The sequence below is a fragment of the Aegilops tauschii genome, chromosome 7, assembly GCF_002575655.3.
Source record: "Aegilops tauschii subsp. strangulata cultivar AL8/78 chromosome 7, Aet v6.0, whole genome shotgun sequence".
Classification (NCBI taxonomy): Eukaryota; Viridiplantae; Streptophyta; class Magnoliopsida; order Poales; family Poaceae; genus Aegilops; species Aegilops tauschii.
Genome location: NC_053041.3, coordinates 552334680 through 552356873, shown reverse-complemented (window position 1 = coordinate 552356873; position 22194 = coordinate 552334680). Strand labels below are relative to the sequence as shown.

Below are 22194 nucleotides of genomic sequence, written 5' to 3'. Positions count from 1 at the left end.
CGACGTCAGATCCGTTGTCTGCCATGCCGGAGACGGCCGAATCCCGCCGAAGGTGAGCTCGGGTGGCGGAGAGGAGTGGAGTGAAATGGCTAGGATTTGGTCCGGCGAGCGGCTGGGAAGGAATATACGTGAGGTCGGGTGGGCCAGCATGGGCCGAGTCCGACGTGGCAGGCATGCCCGGGCGCCCCATATTTGGGCTGGATATGAAGGTGCCGGTCAACCTAGGCGTTTGAGACCCGTTTGAGACGTCCGTCTGGGTCGAAAAATCGTGACCGGGCGGGCAGCTCGGGCGTTTGATGAATTTGGCACCAGCCAAAGGAGTAGGAACAGCAGCTGGGGAAGCACCATTACCATCCATGGGATGCTTTGTGAACAGCCCCCTCTGTTCAATACCGATACCTGTCAGATTCCATAGCTGATGAATCTCTTTCTTTTTCCACTCTTTCCCCGTCACGCAAGACGCTTTTCTGGCACAAACCTAGTAGTTATTTGTCCTGCGGATCTTGGGTGAACTGATGACACTGATGCTGCTTTTAGCCAGCACATTCAAACTTGACAATCATCAAGCTTGAGAAATGATCAAACTTTAACTTGACCAGCAGCACACACTCACCTCAAGATTTCGAAATAAACGCCGTTCCAGGTTGCAAAGTTCCTGGTGCTTCATGCTGCTTAAGGTGTGTTTAACTTTCAAAGGAGGGGGAGGGCGGGAGTTAACAAAACATAACGTGCAAGGGTTAGTTACCTTAGTTAACAGTATAAGCTACTTGGTACTGAAGTATGGAGCTAGGGATACATCTAACAGTAGATGATGGCAACCCCCCTTATCATTCCATTCACAAAAAAAGAAGACCTCCCGCCGTTCCCAGCGCTGAAGTTCCACGCAGAGACTCTACGTCTACGGCGCCATAGGCGGCCTCTTGCTGTAGATCGCCTCGGAGAAGGTGTCCCTTAGCTGGCCGGCGAGGCTCGCAGGATCGTCGATGAAGGCGTCCACAAACACGCTGACCACCCTCTTCTCGTGCCGGGTCGCCCGCAGGCTCAGCCACGTCAGGAACTTCACCCTGAAGCTGGCCTCGACGTAGCCCTCGCATTCCAGCCACCTGATCACCTTGACACAGTACACATAGGCGTCCGCGTCCGTGCGCGCGGCGTCCTCGGGTTTTCCTGGCTCTGGCCCAGGTTTCAGAGGGCAAGGCTGAGGAACACGGCCATGGTTCTTTGGCTTGCTCCCATTCCCTGTCATGGGAACCGGCGAGCCCGGCGCGTTCTCCGGTACAATGTCGATCCCCTGCTTGTGGCGCTGCGGCAAGTTCGAGGGCTTCCGAAGAGGAGGCGCTTGAGCAGACGTGTGGGGCGCTGAAGGTCCACCATCATTGTGTCCACTGTTCTCAGGTTTCCCAGGGGTTCCTTTGCATGACAGACTCCCGGGGTCCTCCATTTCAGCCTTCGAACTGTCATCTTGAGGAATATGGTCATCGGACTTTGCTTGAACACACCTTGCAGAAACCCCCTTGCGGTTCTCAGTCCCTTCCTGTGTCACGCGTGGCGGTGAGCCGCGGTGTTCGGGTGGAGCAACCGACTCGCTTCCAGTGTGCTCCTGTGATGCAATCTCTGAGCAGATGGTCGCCAGGTTTTGCTTCAGAGCTTCCCGGCTACACACCATCAACTCTGACGGCCTCTTTGGCAGAGCTGCTTCAGCAGCTGAACCAGGTTCCTCTTCGTCGTCGTCGTCGTCATCTAGAGCTGATGGCGATCCCCTAGGAGCTTCCTCCAGCTCGTCAGCTTTAGTTACCCCAGCAACACCTGTTTTAAGATCTCGTGAGTCACTGTCGGTTTCATTGCGGCGATGAGGTGCCTTTCCAAGACTTGTCCAGTATTCAACGTCGCTTTCCGGCGACCTGCTGAGATCGGCAGAAGTGCTACTGTCATTGTACGATTCCACGTCTTGAGAAGAAGGATTCGACAGACCACTGCTATTTGTCTTCGCGCTTGTGTTATTCAGATCTTTTCCAGCATCCACGGGCATCGAATCTTTTGCATCTGGTTCCTTGGGGCAGTTAGTGGTATTTGTCCTGACTTCCCACGACCCAATCTCCTTTGAGTTGGTGAATGCAACAACCTTGATGACATAGGATGTACATGGAGCAAGTCCTCTGACCACTAGCATTGTCGATGGCGTCGGTACTATGCCTGTTGGGTTTGAGGGATAATGTTCTTCGCTGGCCTTCCGGTGCCACAGGTTAAAGCCAGTTAAACCTTGAGAGAGCATGGGGCATACATGCAGGTCAAAAACTACAGTGACAGATTCATGGGATATATCCTCAAGCCTTATGAAATTTGATGGTACCACACAAGAACCTGAGTTACAAGTGATATGTGCATAAGCATCCATTTCAGTTACAGGTATACATACATGAGAAAAAAAAAAGGAAGCATGGAAACTTACTCTGGGTTTGCGACTCAGCTGTTAATGCACCAGATAACATAGATTCCAGAGTCTCTATGGCGCAGCTGCAAAGCTTCTGAACTTCAGCACCTACAACAAGACGACCAACAATTCCCCGACCCTTATCTTCAAGGCCAGTAATCGGACCAAGCTCACCCTCCAGCTTCTTCAATGCTGTATCCACAAACTCATGGAGGACCAAGTACTTCTTAGTGGATACGAGGAGCTTATGACTAAGAGATATCCGATGGCACAATACATCAGACCTCCGAGCATCTTTTGCTATCAATAGTTGTTTCTTCCAGCACCTGAGAAAATGAAATTACATGGTCATCCTTAATAACTATACTTGCTTGCACTCTCTAATATACAGATTAGGTCTTCCGGTTGATAGGACCATTTCCCACTGGAAAAAACAAATCAAATTCCTGAAAACGCTTTATCATTCAGATGTTTACAGATAAAATGCTGAGAAAATAACTCATCCCCGACCAACTTTGTTATTCAACCATGCCAAGTACTACTGTTTCTTTCCTTCCATTTTGACATTATGTTTATGGAAACATAGATAGCAAGGGTATCCTGACTATTATTCACAAACAGAGAGGTATAAGGAAGACACTCTAGCACCCCAAGTAAAATTATGAATCAGGGCGGGGTGATTACGAACAAGTACAACCTCACGGGTGCTTACAAACAAGTATAAATCACACAAGGTGAAAATACGACAGTAAAAAAATAAAGTTACTGTGGGTGCATAGTAGGAATTTGGCCCCCGTCTTTTTATTTCACTTAATTACCATAACTGAAAAGCCTAACATATAAATGAGAAATAATCTTATAGTAGCAGAAACAAATAGTTATCTTAACCACTGTACTGAATCTAGACAGCTCAGATCGACAACTAAAGAGACATTATTGCGATACTCGCGTACCAACTCTACACAACATATATGTTAGACTGGTTATTTATATCGTAAATTTTAGGCTAAAAGCTGAACCATCCTGAATTTTTCAATCATTTTGAGATTTGCAAGAATAAAATTCATGCGATACTGCAGCTAACAAGTAAGACTGGGAGCACAAGTACTGAAACAGATACGTCTGAGTAATTCTAACATTAGAATACAAACATATAACTGGAAAGTGTTTCAGAGAAATACCCAAGTAAATCATTTTGTTTCCCGCAGTGGATGCAGTAATAAGAACCATCAAGTTTCTTTGACTGTCCACTCTGCAGAATTCCGGATCTTTCATCCCCGAGTGCACATTCCAAGTGGCATGACAAACCACATGACTCTCCCTGCAAGGGTTGGTCTGAATTGCAGGACAGCCAGAGGCTAGGATCCTTATTGTCATCATACTTAAAACAGATACAGCATGAGCAACGTCTGCAAAATTTATCTGCTGGATTAAGACTAGCCCTGCAAGCTGAATTTTGGCATGCACTGTTTGTTGGTGCACTTACACCAGCTGTTACTGGAGTGCTGACAATAACTGGAAGCAGTGTAGCATCATTCTTTCTCAGTTTTTTGTGAGAGAACTGGAGAGTGCTTGAGTTTTGCTCAGGGTCTGACTTGGATACACGTTTACCACGGCCAGAAGGCTCCCCGTTCACAGCTTGGAAGAGATACTTTAGCATTATTTTCTTTGATACCCCTTCATATTTATTCTCTCTACATAACACAGAGAAGAGAATCTGCTTGATATCATGGCTTGTCCATTCATGTAGCAATCCAAGTGCAATATGCGGACACTTCGATAATTGAAGGACAAGTTCTCTCTTTGCATCGACACTCAGCAAACGGCATCTATCTGGATCAGCAATACATCCTGGAGAACCAAAATGTTACAGTTGCTGACAAATTGTTTTTGGAATATTCTCAAAGTAGTGGTAGATTGGTAACCAACAATATGTTATCCAACATATAGTGGAGGAAATAAACAGTAAGAGTATCGCAGATCTCTTCAAGAACATAATAGTTGGTTGGCTTAAGTTAAAGGTACAGTAAATACATATAAGCTTGCGGGCTAGACATAATGTCTTATACTAAAAGGAGAACATGTTATCTGAAGCAGAATTAGTAATGTGCAGTGCATCTTTAGTATACATTATTCTTCTAAAAAAGGCGTTATGAAGTAAAAGAAAACATGGCCCAAAAATGATTTATTTATGTGTCTTCAGTGATAATGTGCATTATCCTGAGTTTAATCATGTATGCAGGCATAAAAAATATGTGCTGTGCACTACTCACTGGATGTAGCCAATGAGATCATGTCCTCGCCGGGCAATTTACACTAACTGAGAAGGAATGGATAGCATTTCTCCACAAATGGTGATGAAAATCAATAATAATAATCATATGATTGCAATAAGATCACGTTATAACATGAATCATGTGCTGGGTAACTCCAATATCCATTCAACGGTCAGCCAAATTCTGCCTGACACGACTTCTAATGCGACAAAGAAACCCGGCGCGCAACCGACTAACCTTACCCCTTCTCAAATGGGTTATGGACAGTAAAAATCATATGTGCATTAGTGAATCCTGACAAGTAAATGCGCAAATGCCATCTACCAAAAGCAGAGGAAACACAATGCAGCAACGATAACCGCACGCACACGAAGTCACGAACAGAGCATCGAGAAAAGAGCAACCTATCTCGTTTCTTGCCCATCAATTTCATCAAGGTGACGATACTACAGTACTGCACTGACAGACCACCCACAGACGAGCCCTAGTTTGCGACCAGGCGGTGAAATTCTACGCGCACATTGCAGGAATCCCAACCATGGCGAATCGTACGGCCTAAAATCCGCGACCGGACCGGGCAGAAACACGCAGACGTGGGCAAGAATAGCCGCGATTTCGACTTTTCGAGGACAAGCCCTAGCTCGCAGCCGACCCGGGGGGCAGGGGCCAATCCCCCCTCCCAAAAGAACATGCAGAACAGGATCAACGCCGATCGCGTCGGGAATCGGCCGCCTGACGAGCCCGCCGGCGGATCGCGGGCACGTCCACAGAGCATAGGCGAAGCTTGGCCAGGAAAAAAAAAGGACATTCCAAGAAAAAAGTAGGCGGAAATGTAGAGGGGGGGAAAGCGGGCGGGTCGCGGGGTCGGCGCTGACCGGAGTAGAGGGAGGAGGCCATGGTGTGGAGCCGCGGATGGTGGAGGGGGACGGGGGCGGAGGAGAGGAGTGGTCTCGCTTCTCCGGCTCTCGCTCTCACTCTCACTCACATGGCGGGTCTGTCTGCCTGCCACTTCTCCGGCGCCTCTTCACTTCGGCACACGACACGACAGAAACCCCACAAACCCCCGAATGCGCGACGGGGTTGGCAAACCAATGGCAAAGGGTGCTTTTGGCAAACATTCATCGTGTGGTCCTTTTAGCTGTAACACCCCTGATATTATCTCGTATTTACAGACTATGTTGCATTTGGTACTATGGTGGATCATTGCGGCAATCAAGTTTTAGTGCGGGTATGATGATGAGCTATGATCCATGTTGTTGCTTTTGGATGTTCTATATACTCCTTGTTGTGCTTTTGGTTGAATTTTCTCACGCAAATGTGGTTTGAGTTTTGGACCAGATGTTTTTTAAATTAATTAGAAATGAGGTTTTATGTGTGCAAAAGGTGGGAGAAATAGCAAAGAATATTAAAAAAATAGCCTGCCAATTAGAAATGAGGCATTGCACTAGTTACAAGCCTCCCAATACCTAAAGAATGTTAGAGTTCGGGGGGGGGGGGGGGGGGGGTTGAGTTCTGGAGGGTTAAGATTAAGGGCAGGTCAGAGATTCTATAAGTAGGCAACAACCAAGGGATCATTATCGATCCCTGGTGTCATGCCAGACCATCGCACCATTGATAGATTGGTAGGACAATTTCAAAGTAAAATACATCTGCGCACGACAGGAACTCCCAACTCCACAAACCCATCGAATGCGCGTGGGAGTTCACAAACCCCCATGGCGAGGGTCTTTTTAGCACACATTCATTGAAGGGCATTTTTAGCAAACATTCATTCAAGTGTGTATTTAGCAAGCATTCATCGAAGGATCCATTTAGCTATAACACCCTTGGTGTTCTTGCGTATTTTTCATAGACTAAGGTCGCCCACGATACTGCGACGGATCAACATATTAATCAAGTTTGCATGCAGTATGATGGTGAACTACGATATATATTGTTGCCTTTTGGATTTCTATGTTGTTACTTTGGGTTGGATTTCTTGCGCAAATGTGGTCTCAATTTGAATCAAAGAAATTTAAAATTATGCATTTAAATGTTGTTGAGATGAGTGTAGCAGAAATGAAATGTTGAGATTTGAATAAATATAATATTAAAATGAATTATAAAATAGAAAATAAAAATATTGGGATTTCTATACCATTCTATAGTGTGTGAATAACTTTAAATATCGGCTGTTGGATGAAACCGATCCAACGGTTGGGAGGTGGCAAATCCGAGTAGTCTTGACCGTTGGATATTCTTTCCATCATATTGGATTCTGCCACGTGTTACTAATCTAGAAGATTCCACACTTGTGCTTAGGCACAAACCTAAAAATAAAGGCACTTCTTCTTTGTTCTAGATTCTTCCGTACTTCAATTCTTCATGTTTTCCTCTGTTAAAAGAATGGAAATTAATGATTATTTTATCATTTACGTTGTACAATACGCACATAACACATACACTTCTCATTTGTTCTAGACTCTTCTATACTTCAGTTCTCCCATGTTTTTTTTTCTTCCAAAAGAATTGACATTTATTTTTACTTTTTTTTTTGGTTCAAAGCTAACGCAACATCTTTCTAAAGTCCAATTTTCTTTGCAAATGGAGTACCCAACTGTTCTTATATGTTTCACATGAGTTTTGTGCAGTATATACCACATTCATCAAATATTATGTAGTTATAATTTGATTTCGAATGGGAAGGGTGATGAGACTTAGACCTACAACTTAAATTTCATTTGTGCGTGACTCCAAATGTATATGTTTGTCTATTATAATGTGGTGTGTCGATATTGGGTCACACTTCACTCTTGCGTGCAAGGCACGTGTGACTTACTAGTAAATTTAGTATGACTAGTTGCGAGCCTCTCAATGCAGATGGATTATTGGGAGTGAAGTTTAGTACTCCCTCCGATCCATATTAATTGTCGCTGATTCAGTATAAAATCAGCGACAATTAATATGGATTGGAGGGCGTAGGTGAGTTAGGAATTAAATAAAAGGGATGGGTTAGAGTTGAATTAGTTGATAATTAGGATTATTTGACTCTTCGGATTAGAACTTTGAACTTGTGACTAGAACTTAGAACGTGGGGTCCGTGCCTGGTTCATTTGCTTTCCTACTAACTACACCAAAAATCAACTTTACTCCTTTTTACGGGAAAATCACCTCCACTTCATGAAACTTGTTTCTTAGATTGGTTTACCTTCAATTTAATACCAAACAAAACGACCTCCCAAGCATCGAAACTAGAGATTTCTTCTCCCCATCTATACTAGAAGTTATTTCGTTGGTATCATGGTGTGTTTATCTTTCCAATGAAACTTGATATGTGGAGGTTTAAACTAGCAGCCAGCTTTCCTCGACGTGTTCTTTTGCCTTATGTTGTAATGGTCACTCCGTCGAGCGGTTAGGATGCATGCTCTTTATCTTTTTCATTGCGGAAACTAGAACCTTTGGCGGTGTGATTGCTTCACAAGAACAAGGAAACAATTAGGGACCATTGTTAGCCATCCTTGCAATTTCAAGTTTTACCAAACCACATTAGGATGGTTGAGTTCTGGAGGGTTAAGATTAAGGGCAGGTCAGAGATTATATAAGTAGGCAACAACCAAGGGATCATTATCGATCCCTGGTGTCATGCCAGACCATCGTACCATTGATAGATTGGTAGGATAATTTCAAAGTAAAATACATCTGCGCACGACAGGAACTCCCAACTCCACAAACCCATCGAATGCGCGTGGGAGTTCACAAACCCCCATGGCGAGGGTCTTTTTAGCACACATTCATTGAAGGGACTTTTTAGCAAACATTCATTCAAGGGTGTATTTAGCAAGCATTCATCGAAGGATCCATTTAGCTATAACATCCTTGGTGTTCTTGCGTATTTTTCATAGACTAAGGTTGCCCATGATACTGCGATGGATCAACACATTAATCAAGTTTGCATGCAGTATGATGGTGAACTATGATGTATATTATCGCCTTTTGGATTTCTATGTTGCTGCTTTGGGTTGGATTTCTTGCGCAAATGTGGTCTCAATTTGAATCAAAGAAATCTAAAATTATGCATTTAAATGTTGTTGAGATGAGTGTAATAGCTTGCCAATTAGAAATGAGGCATTGCACTAGTTACAAGCCTCCCAATACCTAAAGATTGTTAGATTTCGGGGGGGTTTAGTTCTGGAGGGTTAAGATTAAGGGCAGGTCAGAGATTCTATAAGTAGGCAACAATCAAGGGATCATTATCGATCCCTGGTGTCATGCCAGACCATCGCACCATTGATAGATTGGTAGGATAATTTCAAAGTAAAATACATCTGCGCACGACAGGAACTCCCAACTCCACAAACCCATCGAATGCGCGTGGGAGTTCACAAACCCCCATGGCGAGGGTCTTTTTAGCACACATTCATTGAAGGGCATTTTTAGAAAACATTCACTCAAGGGTGAATTTAGCAAGCATTCATCGAAGGATCCATTTAGCTATAACACCCTTGGTGTTCTTGCATATTTTTCATTGACTAAGGTTGCCCACGATATTGCGATGGATCAACACATTAATCAAGTTTGCATGTAGTATGATGGTGAACTACGATATATATTGTTGCCTTTTGGATTTCTATGTTGTTGCTTTGGGTTGGATTTCTTGCGCAAATGTGGTCTCAATTTGAATCAAAGAAATTTAAAATTATGCATTTAAATGTTGTTGAGATGAGTGTAGCAGAAATGTTGAGATTTGAATGAATATAATATTAAAATGAATTATAAAATATAAAATAAAATTATTGGGATTTAAATTTAGGGATATGACTAGCTGCGAGCCTCTCAATACACATGGATTATTGGGAGTGAAGTTTAGTACTCCCTCCGATCTATATTAATTGTCGCTGATTTAGTACAAAATCAGCGACAATTAATATGGATTGGAGGGAGTAGGTGAGTTAGGAATTAAATAAAAGGGATGGGTTAGAGTTGAATTAGTTGATAATTAGGATTATTTGACTCTTCGGATTAGAACTTTGAACTTGTGACTAGAACTTAGAACGTGGGGTCCGTGCCTGGTTCATTTGCTTTCCTACTAACTACACCAAAAATCAACTTTACTCCGTTTACGGGAAAATCACCTCCACTTCATGAAACTTGTTTCTTAGATATTGGTTTACCTACCTTCCAATTTAATACCAAACAAAACGACCTACGAAGCATCGAAACTAGAGATTTCTTCTCCCCCATCTATACTAGAAGTTATTTCGTCGGTATCATGGTGTGTTTATCTTTCCAATGAAACTTGATATGTGGAGGTTTAAACTAGCAGCCAGCTTTCCTCGACGTGTTCTTCCGCCTTATGTTGTAATGGTCACTCCGTCGAGCGGTTAGGATGCATGCTCTTTATCTTTGTCATTGCAGAAATTATAACCTTTGGCGGTGTGATTGCTTCACAAGAACAAGGAAACAATTAGTGACCATTGTTAGCCATCCTTGCAATTTCAAGTTTTACCAAACCACATTGGGATGGGTGAAATATCTGGGGTTTTGTGCAAGTGCTTAAATTCTGGAATTCTCTGTCTAAGATCCACCTAAATCCTAAGACCAGTGATGTTTTCACATGGAAGTGGGAATCCGAGCGTGTCTTATTGACAAAGTCAGATTACACATCATATTTTAACACTTTGACCATTAACCCCATGGCAAAGGTGGTTTAGCCGTCTTGGACTCCACTTGGATGCAAAAAAATCTATGGTTGGTCACTCATGAGAGGACCTCACTAAACATGGTCTTCCCATAACGCGCGATATGTTTTATATGGCACGCCGGGGAAAACATTTTTCACCCGTTCATGGAGTATTGTGCGGTAATCAACATAACTAGCGTCGAGAGTATAGGTCATCTTGTTTGCACAAATGAGAGACAACCAGCTTTGATCAAACTACAATTACATCCTTGAAACCCGCTTCCTTTTAATAGAGCAACTTTGTCCATTGAACTAGCCATGCTAAAGAGGAAATGACCAAAGTGTCATACCTCTTTTATATCTACTAGATGACCCAGTGCGCCAAATGGCGCAGAGACCCATTTGAAACCATGTCCATGTTGAAAAATATTTGCCTTTTATAGTAACTTTATGTTTGATCGAGGATAGAGACCATGTCAAACCCGAAGTGTTTTGAACGTGTATTTGGAAAATGTGCCATTTGGCTCTATGTTACCCAAGTAAGGTGCAAGGTCCAAATTCAAGCATCAAGGGTAATGATTCTAAACCTTTTGTAACAGAAACCTTTGCATTTGTTAGTAACTTCGAGTTTTAGTAAGCACCAAGGGTAATAATTCTAAACCTTTTATATGAAAAATTAAGGAATACCTATGTTCAAACTATATACTTTAGCATGTGAAACTAATTCAAACCATGCAAGTTGAAATATTTAGAGACCGGTCATAAAATTGCCAAATCAGAATATAGAAGCAAGAAGAAAGTACCGTCAGTTTCGTCGAACTAACAGAAATGCATTTTACATTGCCTGCTCACTACTATTGTTGTCCATAAATAAATGTCTATCTATTGTTGTACCCAGGTTAACTTGAATTAGCTAGGATGAATCAAACACTTTTGAAATGAGCAGTAACATATCAACAGGGTATGCATCTGCATGAGACGACTGATCTTTTCTTGTTAGCAACAAAGAAATATTGATTTCAGTCACGGGCAAACCAAGATGCAAGCAAATCTAAAATTTCTCAATCTTTGACCATGTCTCTAAGGAACAACACTAACTCAAAATTGAAATAATACCATGTTGGTAAAGGTTCGCCTGTTAAGCGGTCTGATTCAGTGAGGATCCACCTGAGGAACTGACGTGTTGATATTGCAATCGAAGTTGAGGAACAACGACGATGGTCTGGAAGAGACAGGGTGAGCGAGAGAAGGTTTGGTACACGGAGGGAAGAAGGGGATTGATAAGGTCAAGGCATCAGCAACCGTGTCTGGTGCCCATGTCGACACAACAAAACTTAATTTATTATTTACCTTTTTTCTAAGCCCAACAACATGGTGTAAATTTGAATTGGAACAACTAAATTAAATTATTCTGTCTAAAAAAGATGTCAAATCAAAAAATAAAAAGTTAAATCAAATAAATTAAAGAAACATTAGCTGATATATTTATAATGGTTATCCAGCAGTGGTAATACAAATGATCGGTAACGGTAGCTATTTTATATGACCGGTACTGCTAGTAGATTTATAGTGGTTATCCAGCAGTGGTGATACAGATGATGGATCTTTTCAAACATTAGCTGGGCATATATATCATCATGAATAGATACTTGATTACATAAAGAACACATGACCACAAAGGGATGTTTAGCACATAGATGATTACAAAAATCTGAAGCCTATACATGTCCTATTCTTCAGAGCAGGAACAAAAGGGTTAGGGCATCATTGGAACTAAACATGGAGTATACTGCAGACGAAACAAAAAGTGGCTTCTCCAAGGGTCACACATGCATTGTAGGTAAGACAGATCCAACAAAGGTAATTAGAAACGGCCTTTCATAGTTCCAGCCGTTGTTCTAACTTCATACCTATGAAGCGTAATCTCTTTGCCAATTCCTCAATGCCTATAAGTGCTGCTATCATAACTCCTTTGGTGTCATCCTGTCCTTTTAGGTGACGAACAGTTGTCGTGTTCTGCAGAAAACAAAGGGCAGAAGTTGATGTGAACACATAACACATAACATGTGAATAAAGATGACATCCTTGTGGCACTCAAAGAAATAGTGCTCATATGGTTAATTTAAATACTTAATTGTATCCAACTCCCACCGTTCCTAAATATAAGTCCTTTTAGAGATTTCAATGCGGACTACATATAGAACAAAATGAGTGAATCTACATTCTAAAATATGTCTATATACATCCGTATGTAATTTGTATTGGAATCTCTAAAAAGACTTCTCCTCATCAAGAAGATCACATACACTTTATCTATCCTGTACAATGAGCATAGGACAAGCTCAGCTAGTGTAACTACCAATTAGCTATGTGATGATCAGCTTATAAGAAAATCAACTTTGATTATGTGTCTTGCGCCAAGACTACTCCAGAAACATGCATGTTGAATGAAATGAACAAACAAATAGCCAAAAGACCATTGGCTATCCTTGACTGGCTAGTTGACTAAATGGCTCAGGAAAATAAATTGTCATGACATATTATAAGTAATAAAAAGGCAAAAGGCCACAATATGTGGTACATAATGTTCACAGTCCATCGGCTTCACCAAACACTAAAAAGGGGTAAGCATAAATACACCTTGCTAATCCCATGGAGGCACTTCTCACATAAAAAGGCAAATGAATGAAAACAAACAGGTATCTTGTTTTCCTAGACTGTTGCATCCATGGCGAAATGACTATAGCAAAAAGATGTGTGCTATAGATTTGAAGAAAATACGGATTCGCCTGTGAGGAATATACTAAAAGTCTACAACAATAATCATAGTGAGGTAATCAAGAAAATAGTGCAAATGCCTGAATATGATACGCTATAGAACTCATCCTTCCGTATGTAGTTTTCCTATCTTCCATGTGGAAGAGATTAAGGTAAATACTAACAGTTCGAATTTGTTTTAGAATATAGGAGAGGCATATATAAGTAAACTAAAAGGAAAAACCTACACACACACATGGTGCAACACCAGTCATGCTATTTATTTCAAGCATCAATGGTAAATACTAACTTGCCAAACCTCATATGTTTACTAACTATGATACTGAAGAAGAAGTTACTGAAGAACAAACTAATCATTCCAGTGCTACAGAATCATGAAAAGGAACTGTGATGAAAACCTAAAGGAAAAACTTAATTTGTTTTATTTTATATATAACCATGGAATAGCAGCATTATAAATCATAAGTTGTAGCTCCTATAAATCATAAGTTCCCTCATATTGTAAATAGCGCCCTTGTATGGACGGGGGAACTTACTATCCCAATGCCACATAGATAATCACAATACGTGAACACTGACACAAGATTGCTCTAGATTTGAGATCGTGGCACTCTGCACCTCCATATAAAAATTACCAATGTGTGGGAATTCTCATGAACATCATCACCACTCACTGACCCACCTTCGAACATCTCTTAAGGATTTTGGTGATGAACCATCTCAAGGAAATTTGCATTCAGGCTAGCAACTTCAATCCAGTCGTAGTCCAACAAAACAATTCTCTGGTCGGAGAAAAAAATAAGTAAATACAAAATAAAAAACACTCTCTTTTCACCTAGAACTGAAGCTCAGGAAGTTTACTTCCCTTCCTAGCTTCCAACCCTGTCCCTCCTCAGACCTCTCTGATCTATACCTTTGTCATGGATGGAGCTACACTTGCTCATGAAGATAGGTGGAAGCTGGGAAGGGAACAAGATTGGAGAGAAGACATTATCGAACCTAGGAGACATTATGCTATCAGAACAAATACGAAAAAAAACCAAAGCTCTCCTCTAGCTTGGTCATGTTTACATTAGCATAAATCGTAACATCAAATTGCAGCAATAAACTTGACCGTGCGAGATTAGTATGAGGCTCAGGCCCCACATAGTGATACGAGAGAATTATCATCCAACTTCATCTATACTATGTGTATATGATGACAGCAAGCATGAGGCTAGCAGCAGGCTTCTAAATTCTAACCACCGGTAATAAATCACCACATATGCCAAAAGCTCTAAGCAAAACAAGCCAATTTGCAGGCAACATCACACATCACTTCTCGAGCTATTTCCTAAGAAATGCATCATATCGTCAAAATCACCCAACCAAGGTCGCTAACCCTACAAGCTTTGTCCAGAATGTAGAATTGAAGCAGGCAATCACCTGACGAAACCTCAGAAGAGTGGGGGGTCGAGGCTCAATGAAGCGGAGGATGTAGCGGCTAATAACACCTAAGCAAAGTCTTGATAGCCAGCTGGTAGCTGATTTGCCATTAGTGGATCAACACATGTTCAATATACATGTCCCCTGATGTCATTTTCAACAACATAGCCTGAGTTTGCAGTAACAACAAGATCTTCACTTCTCTATCATCAAAGAGTACTAACAATTACTATGTAGTCAGCCTGCCTAATCATTTCCCATGAAGGCAAAAGCAGCAGCCATACACCAACAAACATAGAGATAACAGGAATTAGTAGTTGCAAAACCACACAAAAGCGTTGGATGAAACAAACAACTTTCTAGAGGCAGTGGATAATCCCTAAATATAAAAATATATTCACAGATGCAAACAATGTACATGAGTAAACAAACAATTTTAGAAATCCTAAAGGAACATCTACAAAAGGAACATGTACATGAGTAAACAATGTAAACATATTACAAGCAAGCATCCGGATTTCTTAAACAGTACCTTCCACATCTCACTCTCTTAAAAACATGATTTCCCCCATCTCATGTACATACCAACGTGCATAGAAGATACTGCCTGCCATGGATATAGCATTCAGTCTTATGCGCTTGAGTTACTAAACTCTGGGTCTCTAGATAATCTGAACCTATGTTTAATTATAAAATTTATGCATCAATATCATGTGAGCACATTCTGTCCTGTGTAGTTATTCTATGCAGATCAGATTGATAGATATACTCAAGCTTTCCAGTTAACCCTCCCAACTATGACATTTTCCATGAACAGGAAAAGGTAAACGTCGTAGGATATAATGTGATGCATATAAAGCATAGAACATAAATCAGCACATGGACATTTAATTAACAGGAGAGTAACAATCGATTTTAACAGCCTATATACTGCAACATTTGATGTCTAGCTATCTTTCTCCCTAGTGTTTTGTCTCTCACTCTTTATCTCCCGCTTATTTTCTCTCACTTCACCAGCATACACACATATGTTGTTTGGATAGAAACAGAGTAGGCAATCACAGGCATATGTAGATGGAGATGGCAGAGAATTAGAATCAGGACAGAGAGAAAGATACCTTTGGCGGCACCACGTCACAAATAGGAGGTTGCAACAAATCCCGCTCGAGTTGAAAGCAATTTGATGGCCTAGCAAAAGAAAAGGACAGCCAGCCAAAGGCAAGGAAATCTAAGGTACAGATCCGCATATACTTGCAAGTGCACCAACAAGAAAAGTATCTCTTTTCTGGTCCTCTATCCGTGCTATTTAAAAAGAAGATCTGCACTGACAGAAAGAGGCCAAGGAGCACCAAAATGAGAACAATAACCAAAGTAAACATCTAAAAAATAAGGACAGAGCATCTTCAACATTACCTATGTACTCATTCAGAAAACCAGAAGCACCTCAACTAACCATTGAAAACGGTGCCCTGAAATAGGATCCCATACATGAGGCTATAGGCATAAATAACAACCAAGGCAAAATCAAAAGAAATAAAAATATGTGCAATACATAAGCATTGCCTGTGTTGCTGTAGAAATGAAACAACCTAGTAACAGTGGCGTACAGTCGCGCTGCCGACACACCACAAGATAAGCCTTGACCTGTCGCACTAATGATGGGTGTTCAGATAGAAATTGTTCTGCACTTGGAGAGCAAAGCTTGCAAAAATGTCCAGGAGCACAGATGAAAATTTTCTTCTGTATGAACATTTTCATCTGTAGAAATGATCCGAGTAACTATACAGATAGGCAGCACAATAGTATGTGAGACATGATAAGATTGAGCACTGTGTCCAGGAGCAATTCTTAGGAATAGCAGTCAATTATATCATATAGTAATTGGATTCAAAACCATCAACCCATGGTAATTTTTCTACAGAAAAAGCACACAAAAATATGATATAAAAGCTTCTTCTGATCTTCTCTACCAAATCGGAATAGATGTGTACTGAAAGTCAAAAGATATTCGAGCTTCCAGATGAAAAACTTTGATAAAATAACTCAGGATGTTGCAATTAGCTGACATTATACTGCAACCTAGTGTTGCTGCTCACCGTGAGACCTCTACTGAACCATGAAACAAAAAGAATGTGCGACCTAACATTATACTACAGTTTCTTGTGACCGGCAGATTAGGAATGCAGAGCATAAAAATATGGTGGATATAATGATAAATTGAATGACTGGAGCTAGCAAAGCAGGGTCGTGGAATATCTCAAACAGAAGAAATTACTAACATGAAAGTAGTTGTCATTTGTAAGACCACCCCTCAGTGTTCTGGTATGCATGTGCAACCTGAACATTGTTAGGACGCTAAACATTGGTCAACTGCATCTGCATTTCTAATTTCTAATTAAAAAGATAAGTGGTTTCCTTTAATACAACTCTTGTGTATTTATTTTAGTGAATGTCAATAATTTAGATATTCACTATCTGGGAATAAGGCAGCTCAAATCAGTAGTAAAATGTAGTAGCGCAACTGATAAAAAATGCATTGAAACATCTCTAACAGAATCAGAATCCGTTGTTCAAAGATACGGGATCTACTTAAAAGATAATCTTGGCTGTTGGCTCTCGTAGATAGCCTGAGAGTAGTCGTTAGAGCTCTACCCTGTTTTTCCATAAAAAATAAACTGAACGGTACTAATGATTGTAGGCTTGTAGCTAAAGTTTTAAACTATGAAGCGACACACATAGCCAGCTGATATAGCGAACTACTTAGTTTTGTATTATACAGCAAAATCTAGACATAATAGTCATGCTACGAAACAACTATGAGGTGCACCAACTTCTTTTTGGAAAATACAAACACCCACTAAAGAAGAACGACCAGGAGGGCATTTAACGCAAATGCATTGGCTAATGCCAATGATGTCTGTTTCTTACCCGGGACCAGGATAGCCATGAAATTTTTAATCGTACGAAAGTATAGGAATGCAAAGAAACCATGATCATTCTACAATTGTTGAAGCAAGTTATTATATTTCAAGAAATCCTATAAAAATGAAGCAACGTAAAAGGGGGAAACACCTAGGCACGCACTAAGAAACTGACGAACAATATTTGTCCAACTAAACATCTACACCCAATGATATCAATATCTTTGCAGAGGGCCCTATATAATTGGAACAATAAAAAAATAGTGCCCCTCTGTTATCATCATACTGTAGCAGATTAATTTAACACAATTTAGGATGAGTAAAACTATGGTATGCAAACTGAACTAATTGTTCTCGTTACTTGTGCTTTCTGATGCCTTGTGGCATTGCTAATGAAAATACCTTGCGAATCCATTCAAATGAATTTGTACACTTCTGTTGATTTGTCAAAGGGAGCATACTGTAAACAGGACAAGCATCTTTACAGAAGTTGGCACTACAATAAGCTTAATGACCTTTCGGAATAGCTTGTGTGGTGCTAAAAGAGCTGCCCCTGCAATTAAAATCAACAGTTAATGGCTTAATTCTTAGTGGAGCAAGGAAAATAGGGAGCACAGATGAAAATGTTCATACAGAAGATCATCATCGATGGGGAGTGGGAAATTGTTCTGCACTTGGAGAGCAAAGCCTGCAAAAATGTATAGAAAGAACATGAACTCTTGACCTGTCGCCATGTCCTCGTTAGTGCCGTCGCCATGACCGAGTAAAATTAAAGATGCAACATGCTATTGAGTGCTCCCAAAATGAGCAATCAGCTGAATAACCCAAAACACGGAAGCACTCTATGCCCCGTCAGTCTCCCTATCGCCCTCTCCCCTCTGCATTTACACACAACTTACTACAAAGTGTTCTACTAATAGTACATGCATATGTCACCACAAGATTAATAATGAATGACTGTCACATGTTGCTTTTTCATGACATCGCTAAAAGGTGACAGCCTGACAGGTTAGCTGGGATAAAACATACTCAATTCAAATTCTTGGTATGCTTTGTGACATCAATGGAAATATTTGTCATGATTGTGGATGAAGCTTTCTGGAACCATTGAAGCATTCGACCCTCAACTGATCCTGGTGTCAAAATTCAGAATGAAAAACTTCAGTTTTGCAAAGTGTTGATTAGACTTTGGACAAAATTCTGCAAATTCTAGTACAACCAAGACACTTATAAACAGTTAAGTTTACTGGATAATTTCATTCTGCCACCAGAGTTGCTAGATGAAATAGAAAAAAAGAAGTCAAAGCTGAATCATGTTGTAATCTTCTCCCCCTCCGTGATAGGCGGCAAAGGTGGAAGAGGTAGATGAGGGCGAGCTCACCATCTCAGATCTTGGTCCTCCTTGCATTGGTCGCTCTGAACTGCACATATCAAACAACATTTCTTTCAACACAACAAATTATAAAGAATGCTCTGCTTGGCAAGACATATCAAAAGGAAAACACTATATCAACTTTAGGAGCGATCTGAGCGTTTAGTCGTCCGATCAACACGGCTTCTCCTTTTCAGAACGCCTAACTAAACTCCTGAAGATTCTATAGAAAAACTGAACTCTTAACTACTCAATTCAGAAAGGAAAAAACTTCAAACTGGCACCACTGGTATTGTTGTTTATTTTTTAATTAGGCAACACCGATATCTGAACCGAGGACAAAGGTGACAATGTGTACGATACATCCTTGAACAGAGGAAAAAGTAAATGATGCAGCAGTCAGCTAGAAAGTAAGTAAGCAATTCTTGAGTAGGAGAACAAAGAAGCTGCAACCTTCTAGATCGGACAACCTGCAAAATGAAAGCAGAGGAACTTGTTAGAGCATAAGCATGTCAGCAGAGAGTTTATAGACAAGGATCAGTCCATTTACCCAAGGTCTAACAAGAGCATAAGCATGTCTGAAATATCTTCTGAACTGTATATATGGTATCATGCACTAATATTTCCAGTGAGGCATGCAGGCATACACTAACTACCACACAAAATCAATGGCATAAGTACTAACAATTCAACCTCCGCTGGGTACCACCAACCCATTGTGCACGCAATAAAGGCGAATATTATGAAAGACATTAGCAAGTAATGGATGAACCTCGCAAGACAAGAACATACCTCCGCCAAACAAAATACTGCAACATAAAGGATGTGTGAGACAATGAACTTGCAAAGCCCCATGTGTAAGAAAATCTTGAATCTGTAAATTCATGCCTGAGACAATGAACTGAACATTAGCTCCGTACATTCACCAAGATCTTGGTGAAGGTGATCACATTGTTCCCATAGAAGAGTCAATTATAGAACCCGAGCACTCACCTAAGCTCAGCTGCTGCTCAACCCCCTCGGCTCCAACCCTAGAACATTCATTCCTGAGCCTGCCCATGGCCATTCTGCCCGGTGACAACAACGGTGCCGACCTGGATGCACGAGGAAGTGATTAGATGGACCTGACGAACAGAACACCGATTTACTTACCGAATAAGCAAACTATTTACTTGAATTTTTTTTACTTTGCAAGACAACCAAAATTGGCTAACAAGTTGTAAACTAACTTTAGAAATCTCGTGTTGCCTAAACATATGAAGCGATTCCTCCTCTCCTCTTCACCTTCATTTTTTTCACTCAGGAGAAGTTCACATGTTTGTCAAGAAACCAAAAGGAATCTAACCCAAGGTAGAAAATAGCTTGCAGCCACACAAGCATTTTATCGAGCAGGTCAAGAGCATGGGAAAAAGAGAGAGGCTCACCTAGGAACAAACACAGTGAGCAAACGCACAACAGAAGATGAAGGAGCAAATCAGCACCGGTGATCCTAGCCGCCACTGACCGCGAGGTTGGCCCTCCCCCGTCTGCCGCCACACCTCCCTCTCCTCTTTCTCTCAGATCAAGCAGCCACCGACCGCGAGGTCGACCCTCTCCCGTCCGCCGCCACACCTCCCTCTCCTCTTTCTCTCTCCTGCGCCGGTCGTCGGGGGAGAGAAGGGAACGGGCAGCTCGAGACGGAGCAACGCCGGTCGCCTCCGGGTGCGGCGGCTCTGGCGAGATGGGAAGAGCGGAGGGAGGCGGCAGCTGCGCTGGGAGTAGAGAGCGCCGAGCGGGGAAGGAGGGACGCGGGGGACCGCTCCGACCCGGCAGCCCGCCATGGGGTCACCGCCGAGGCGCGCGAATGGAGGAGACGAGGACGCGGCTAGGGTTCGTGGAGAAGACGCAGTCTGCGCGGTCTCGCTCCTGCCCGCGCTGCCTGCCTTTTTGCCCGCTGAAAAGACTAAAATGCCCTTGGACCGCTGAAAAGACTAAAATGCCCTTGGCGGGGTGCAGAATTTACAAGCGGTGGCATAGCGATTATATGGGGCGACGTGGAGGGCGCGGTTCTGCCTAGCAGTCTAGGAGGGTTTATATGTTCAATTGTAACATTTCTGGCGAGGGGCCTTGCACAAGAAAAGCTGATTCGGGTCTCCTTCGTTGTTAAAGAAGGTTACAAGAGCAAAATGTTTTTAAAAACAAATTTGGTCGGGTGAGAGCCCTGGCGAAAAGAAGGAAGAGAAGAGAGGGCTCAGATTGCCACTACTTATCTAAGTGATCCAAACATTCCATTCAATGGTTGAATATTGGTTCGATCGTTTGCTAGGGATTGGCCCAATTGCTGGTAACGTATTTACTTCTTGTTTTGCACGTAGCTGGGTCCGGTCAATCTTCAGTCTTACATGTGGTTACTTTGTATGGTGTAGTACGTAGCACGTTAGCCATTTACCGCATCATCATAGGCTTTTCTAATGTGTTCACCCTACATTATTTAATGACAAACCTATTGTCACTTAAGGGGAATTCATCACATATAGATAAGAAAAATAAGTGCTCCACCTACCATCACCCATGTGAATATTAATCACCCTCCCCCATTATATACGCCCCTTTGTTTTAACGGGAGTAGATAACATGGTGCATTTGTTTCACTTTCTTTTAACTTGTTTTGTAGAACTAAGTTAGTTCATCAAGTACGTGATACATGAGAAAGGCCAAAGAGTCTTATGGGCAGGCCAATGGGAATAGGAGGCGTCGGTAACCAGGTTGTGGCAACTGGTTTCAGCCACTGAGGCGCAACATTCGCGACCTCGTCTTACGTCTCATTCAGACAAGGAGGACCACAAACTCAAGTCGTCGTTGTTGGGTCCGTTCATCATCGACGAAGTGTTGCACGACAGAGCATACCGGGTTCGAGATAACAAGGTCGGTGTCGTCGAGCTGAATCCATGGAACATCCAACTGCTATGTTCCTTTTACACCTAACCCTTTTTAGTTCATTTCTATTCATGTTTAGTTCGATCAGACATTATATGAGTTGAATAAAGATGGTTTAACCCAAGTTGGGTCCTGTCTAAATTTCCTTTATCCTTTGATCGTGCTAAAATACTGATCACCCCGTGCATGTGCCATATTGGCCAAACTGCAGATCCTGCAGAACGGGGCTGCATCAGCAGCATTATATACGCCAACATACCGGCTGAAAATTACTTTTCCTAAGTTGCATGCTTGCTTATGATTTGGCGTGCGCCTTCTCGCGCACATAGTCATGATCAAATCATGAAATCAACATGGCAATGTATAAACTTTCAGCTGCGATGTGGATGTTACACCGTTGTGTGGTCCATAAGTTT

The 22194-nt window shown here is 41.7% G+C and overlaps 1 protein-coding gene and 1 long non-coding RNA gene across 3 annotated transcripts; both read right to left on the bottom strand.

Annotated features, from left to right (window-relative positions):
- Positions 1-719: 719 nt before the first annotated feature.
- Positions 720-5706, bottom strand: LOC109770842 (VIN3-like protein 2). Its single transcript, XM_040394653.3, has 4 exons — positions 5583-5706; positions 3613-4282; positions 2450-2757; positions 720-2361 (listed from the first exon to the last, which is right to left on the bottom strand). Exons 1-4 carry the CDS (start codon positions 5602-5604, stop codon positions 899-901), a joined length of 2463 nt encoding a protein of 820 aa, XP_040250587.1. The 5' UTR covers positions 5605-5706; the 3' UTR covers positions 720-898.
- A 6199-nt stretch (positions 5707-11905) lies between these two features.
- On the bottom strand, positions 11906-20708 carry LOC109770843 (uncharacterized). 2 transcript variants are annotated; one of them, XR_005762302.1, is made up of 12 exons: positions 20287-20708; positions 19856-19956; positions 19655-19750; positions 19316-19332; positions 18872-18911; positions 18520-18623; positions 18124-18178; positions 17893-18043; positions 15983-16327; positions 15688-15888; positions 14570-14815; positions 11906-12382 (listed from the first exon to the last, which is right to left on the bottom strand). It is a non-coding gene; the product is annotated as an uncharacterized lncRNA (long non-coding RNA). The 2 variants fall into 2 exon arrangements; XR_006666349.1 differs by having other exon boundaries at positions 15983-18043.
- Positions 20709-22194: the final 1486 nt, after the last annotated feature.

Excerpts from the sequence above, each read along its gene's own strand:
- LOC109770842 (XM_040394653.3), bottom strand. The coding sequence starts at position 5,604 with ATGGCCTCCTCCCTCTACTCCG. Across the intron at positions 2,758-3,612 it reads AAACAAAATGATTTACTTGG|GTGCTGGAAGAAACAACTAT; the intron begins GTATTTCTCTGA and ends TCATTTTCTCAG. Across the intron at positions 2,362-2,449 it reads AGCTGAGTCGCAAACCCAGA|GTTCTTGTGTGGTACCATCA; the intron begins GTAAGTTTCCAT and ends CTTGTAACTCAG.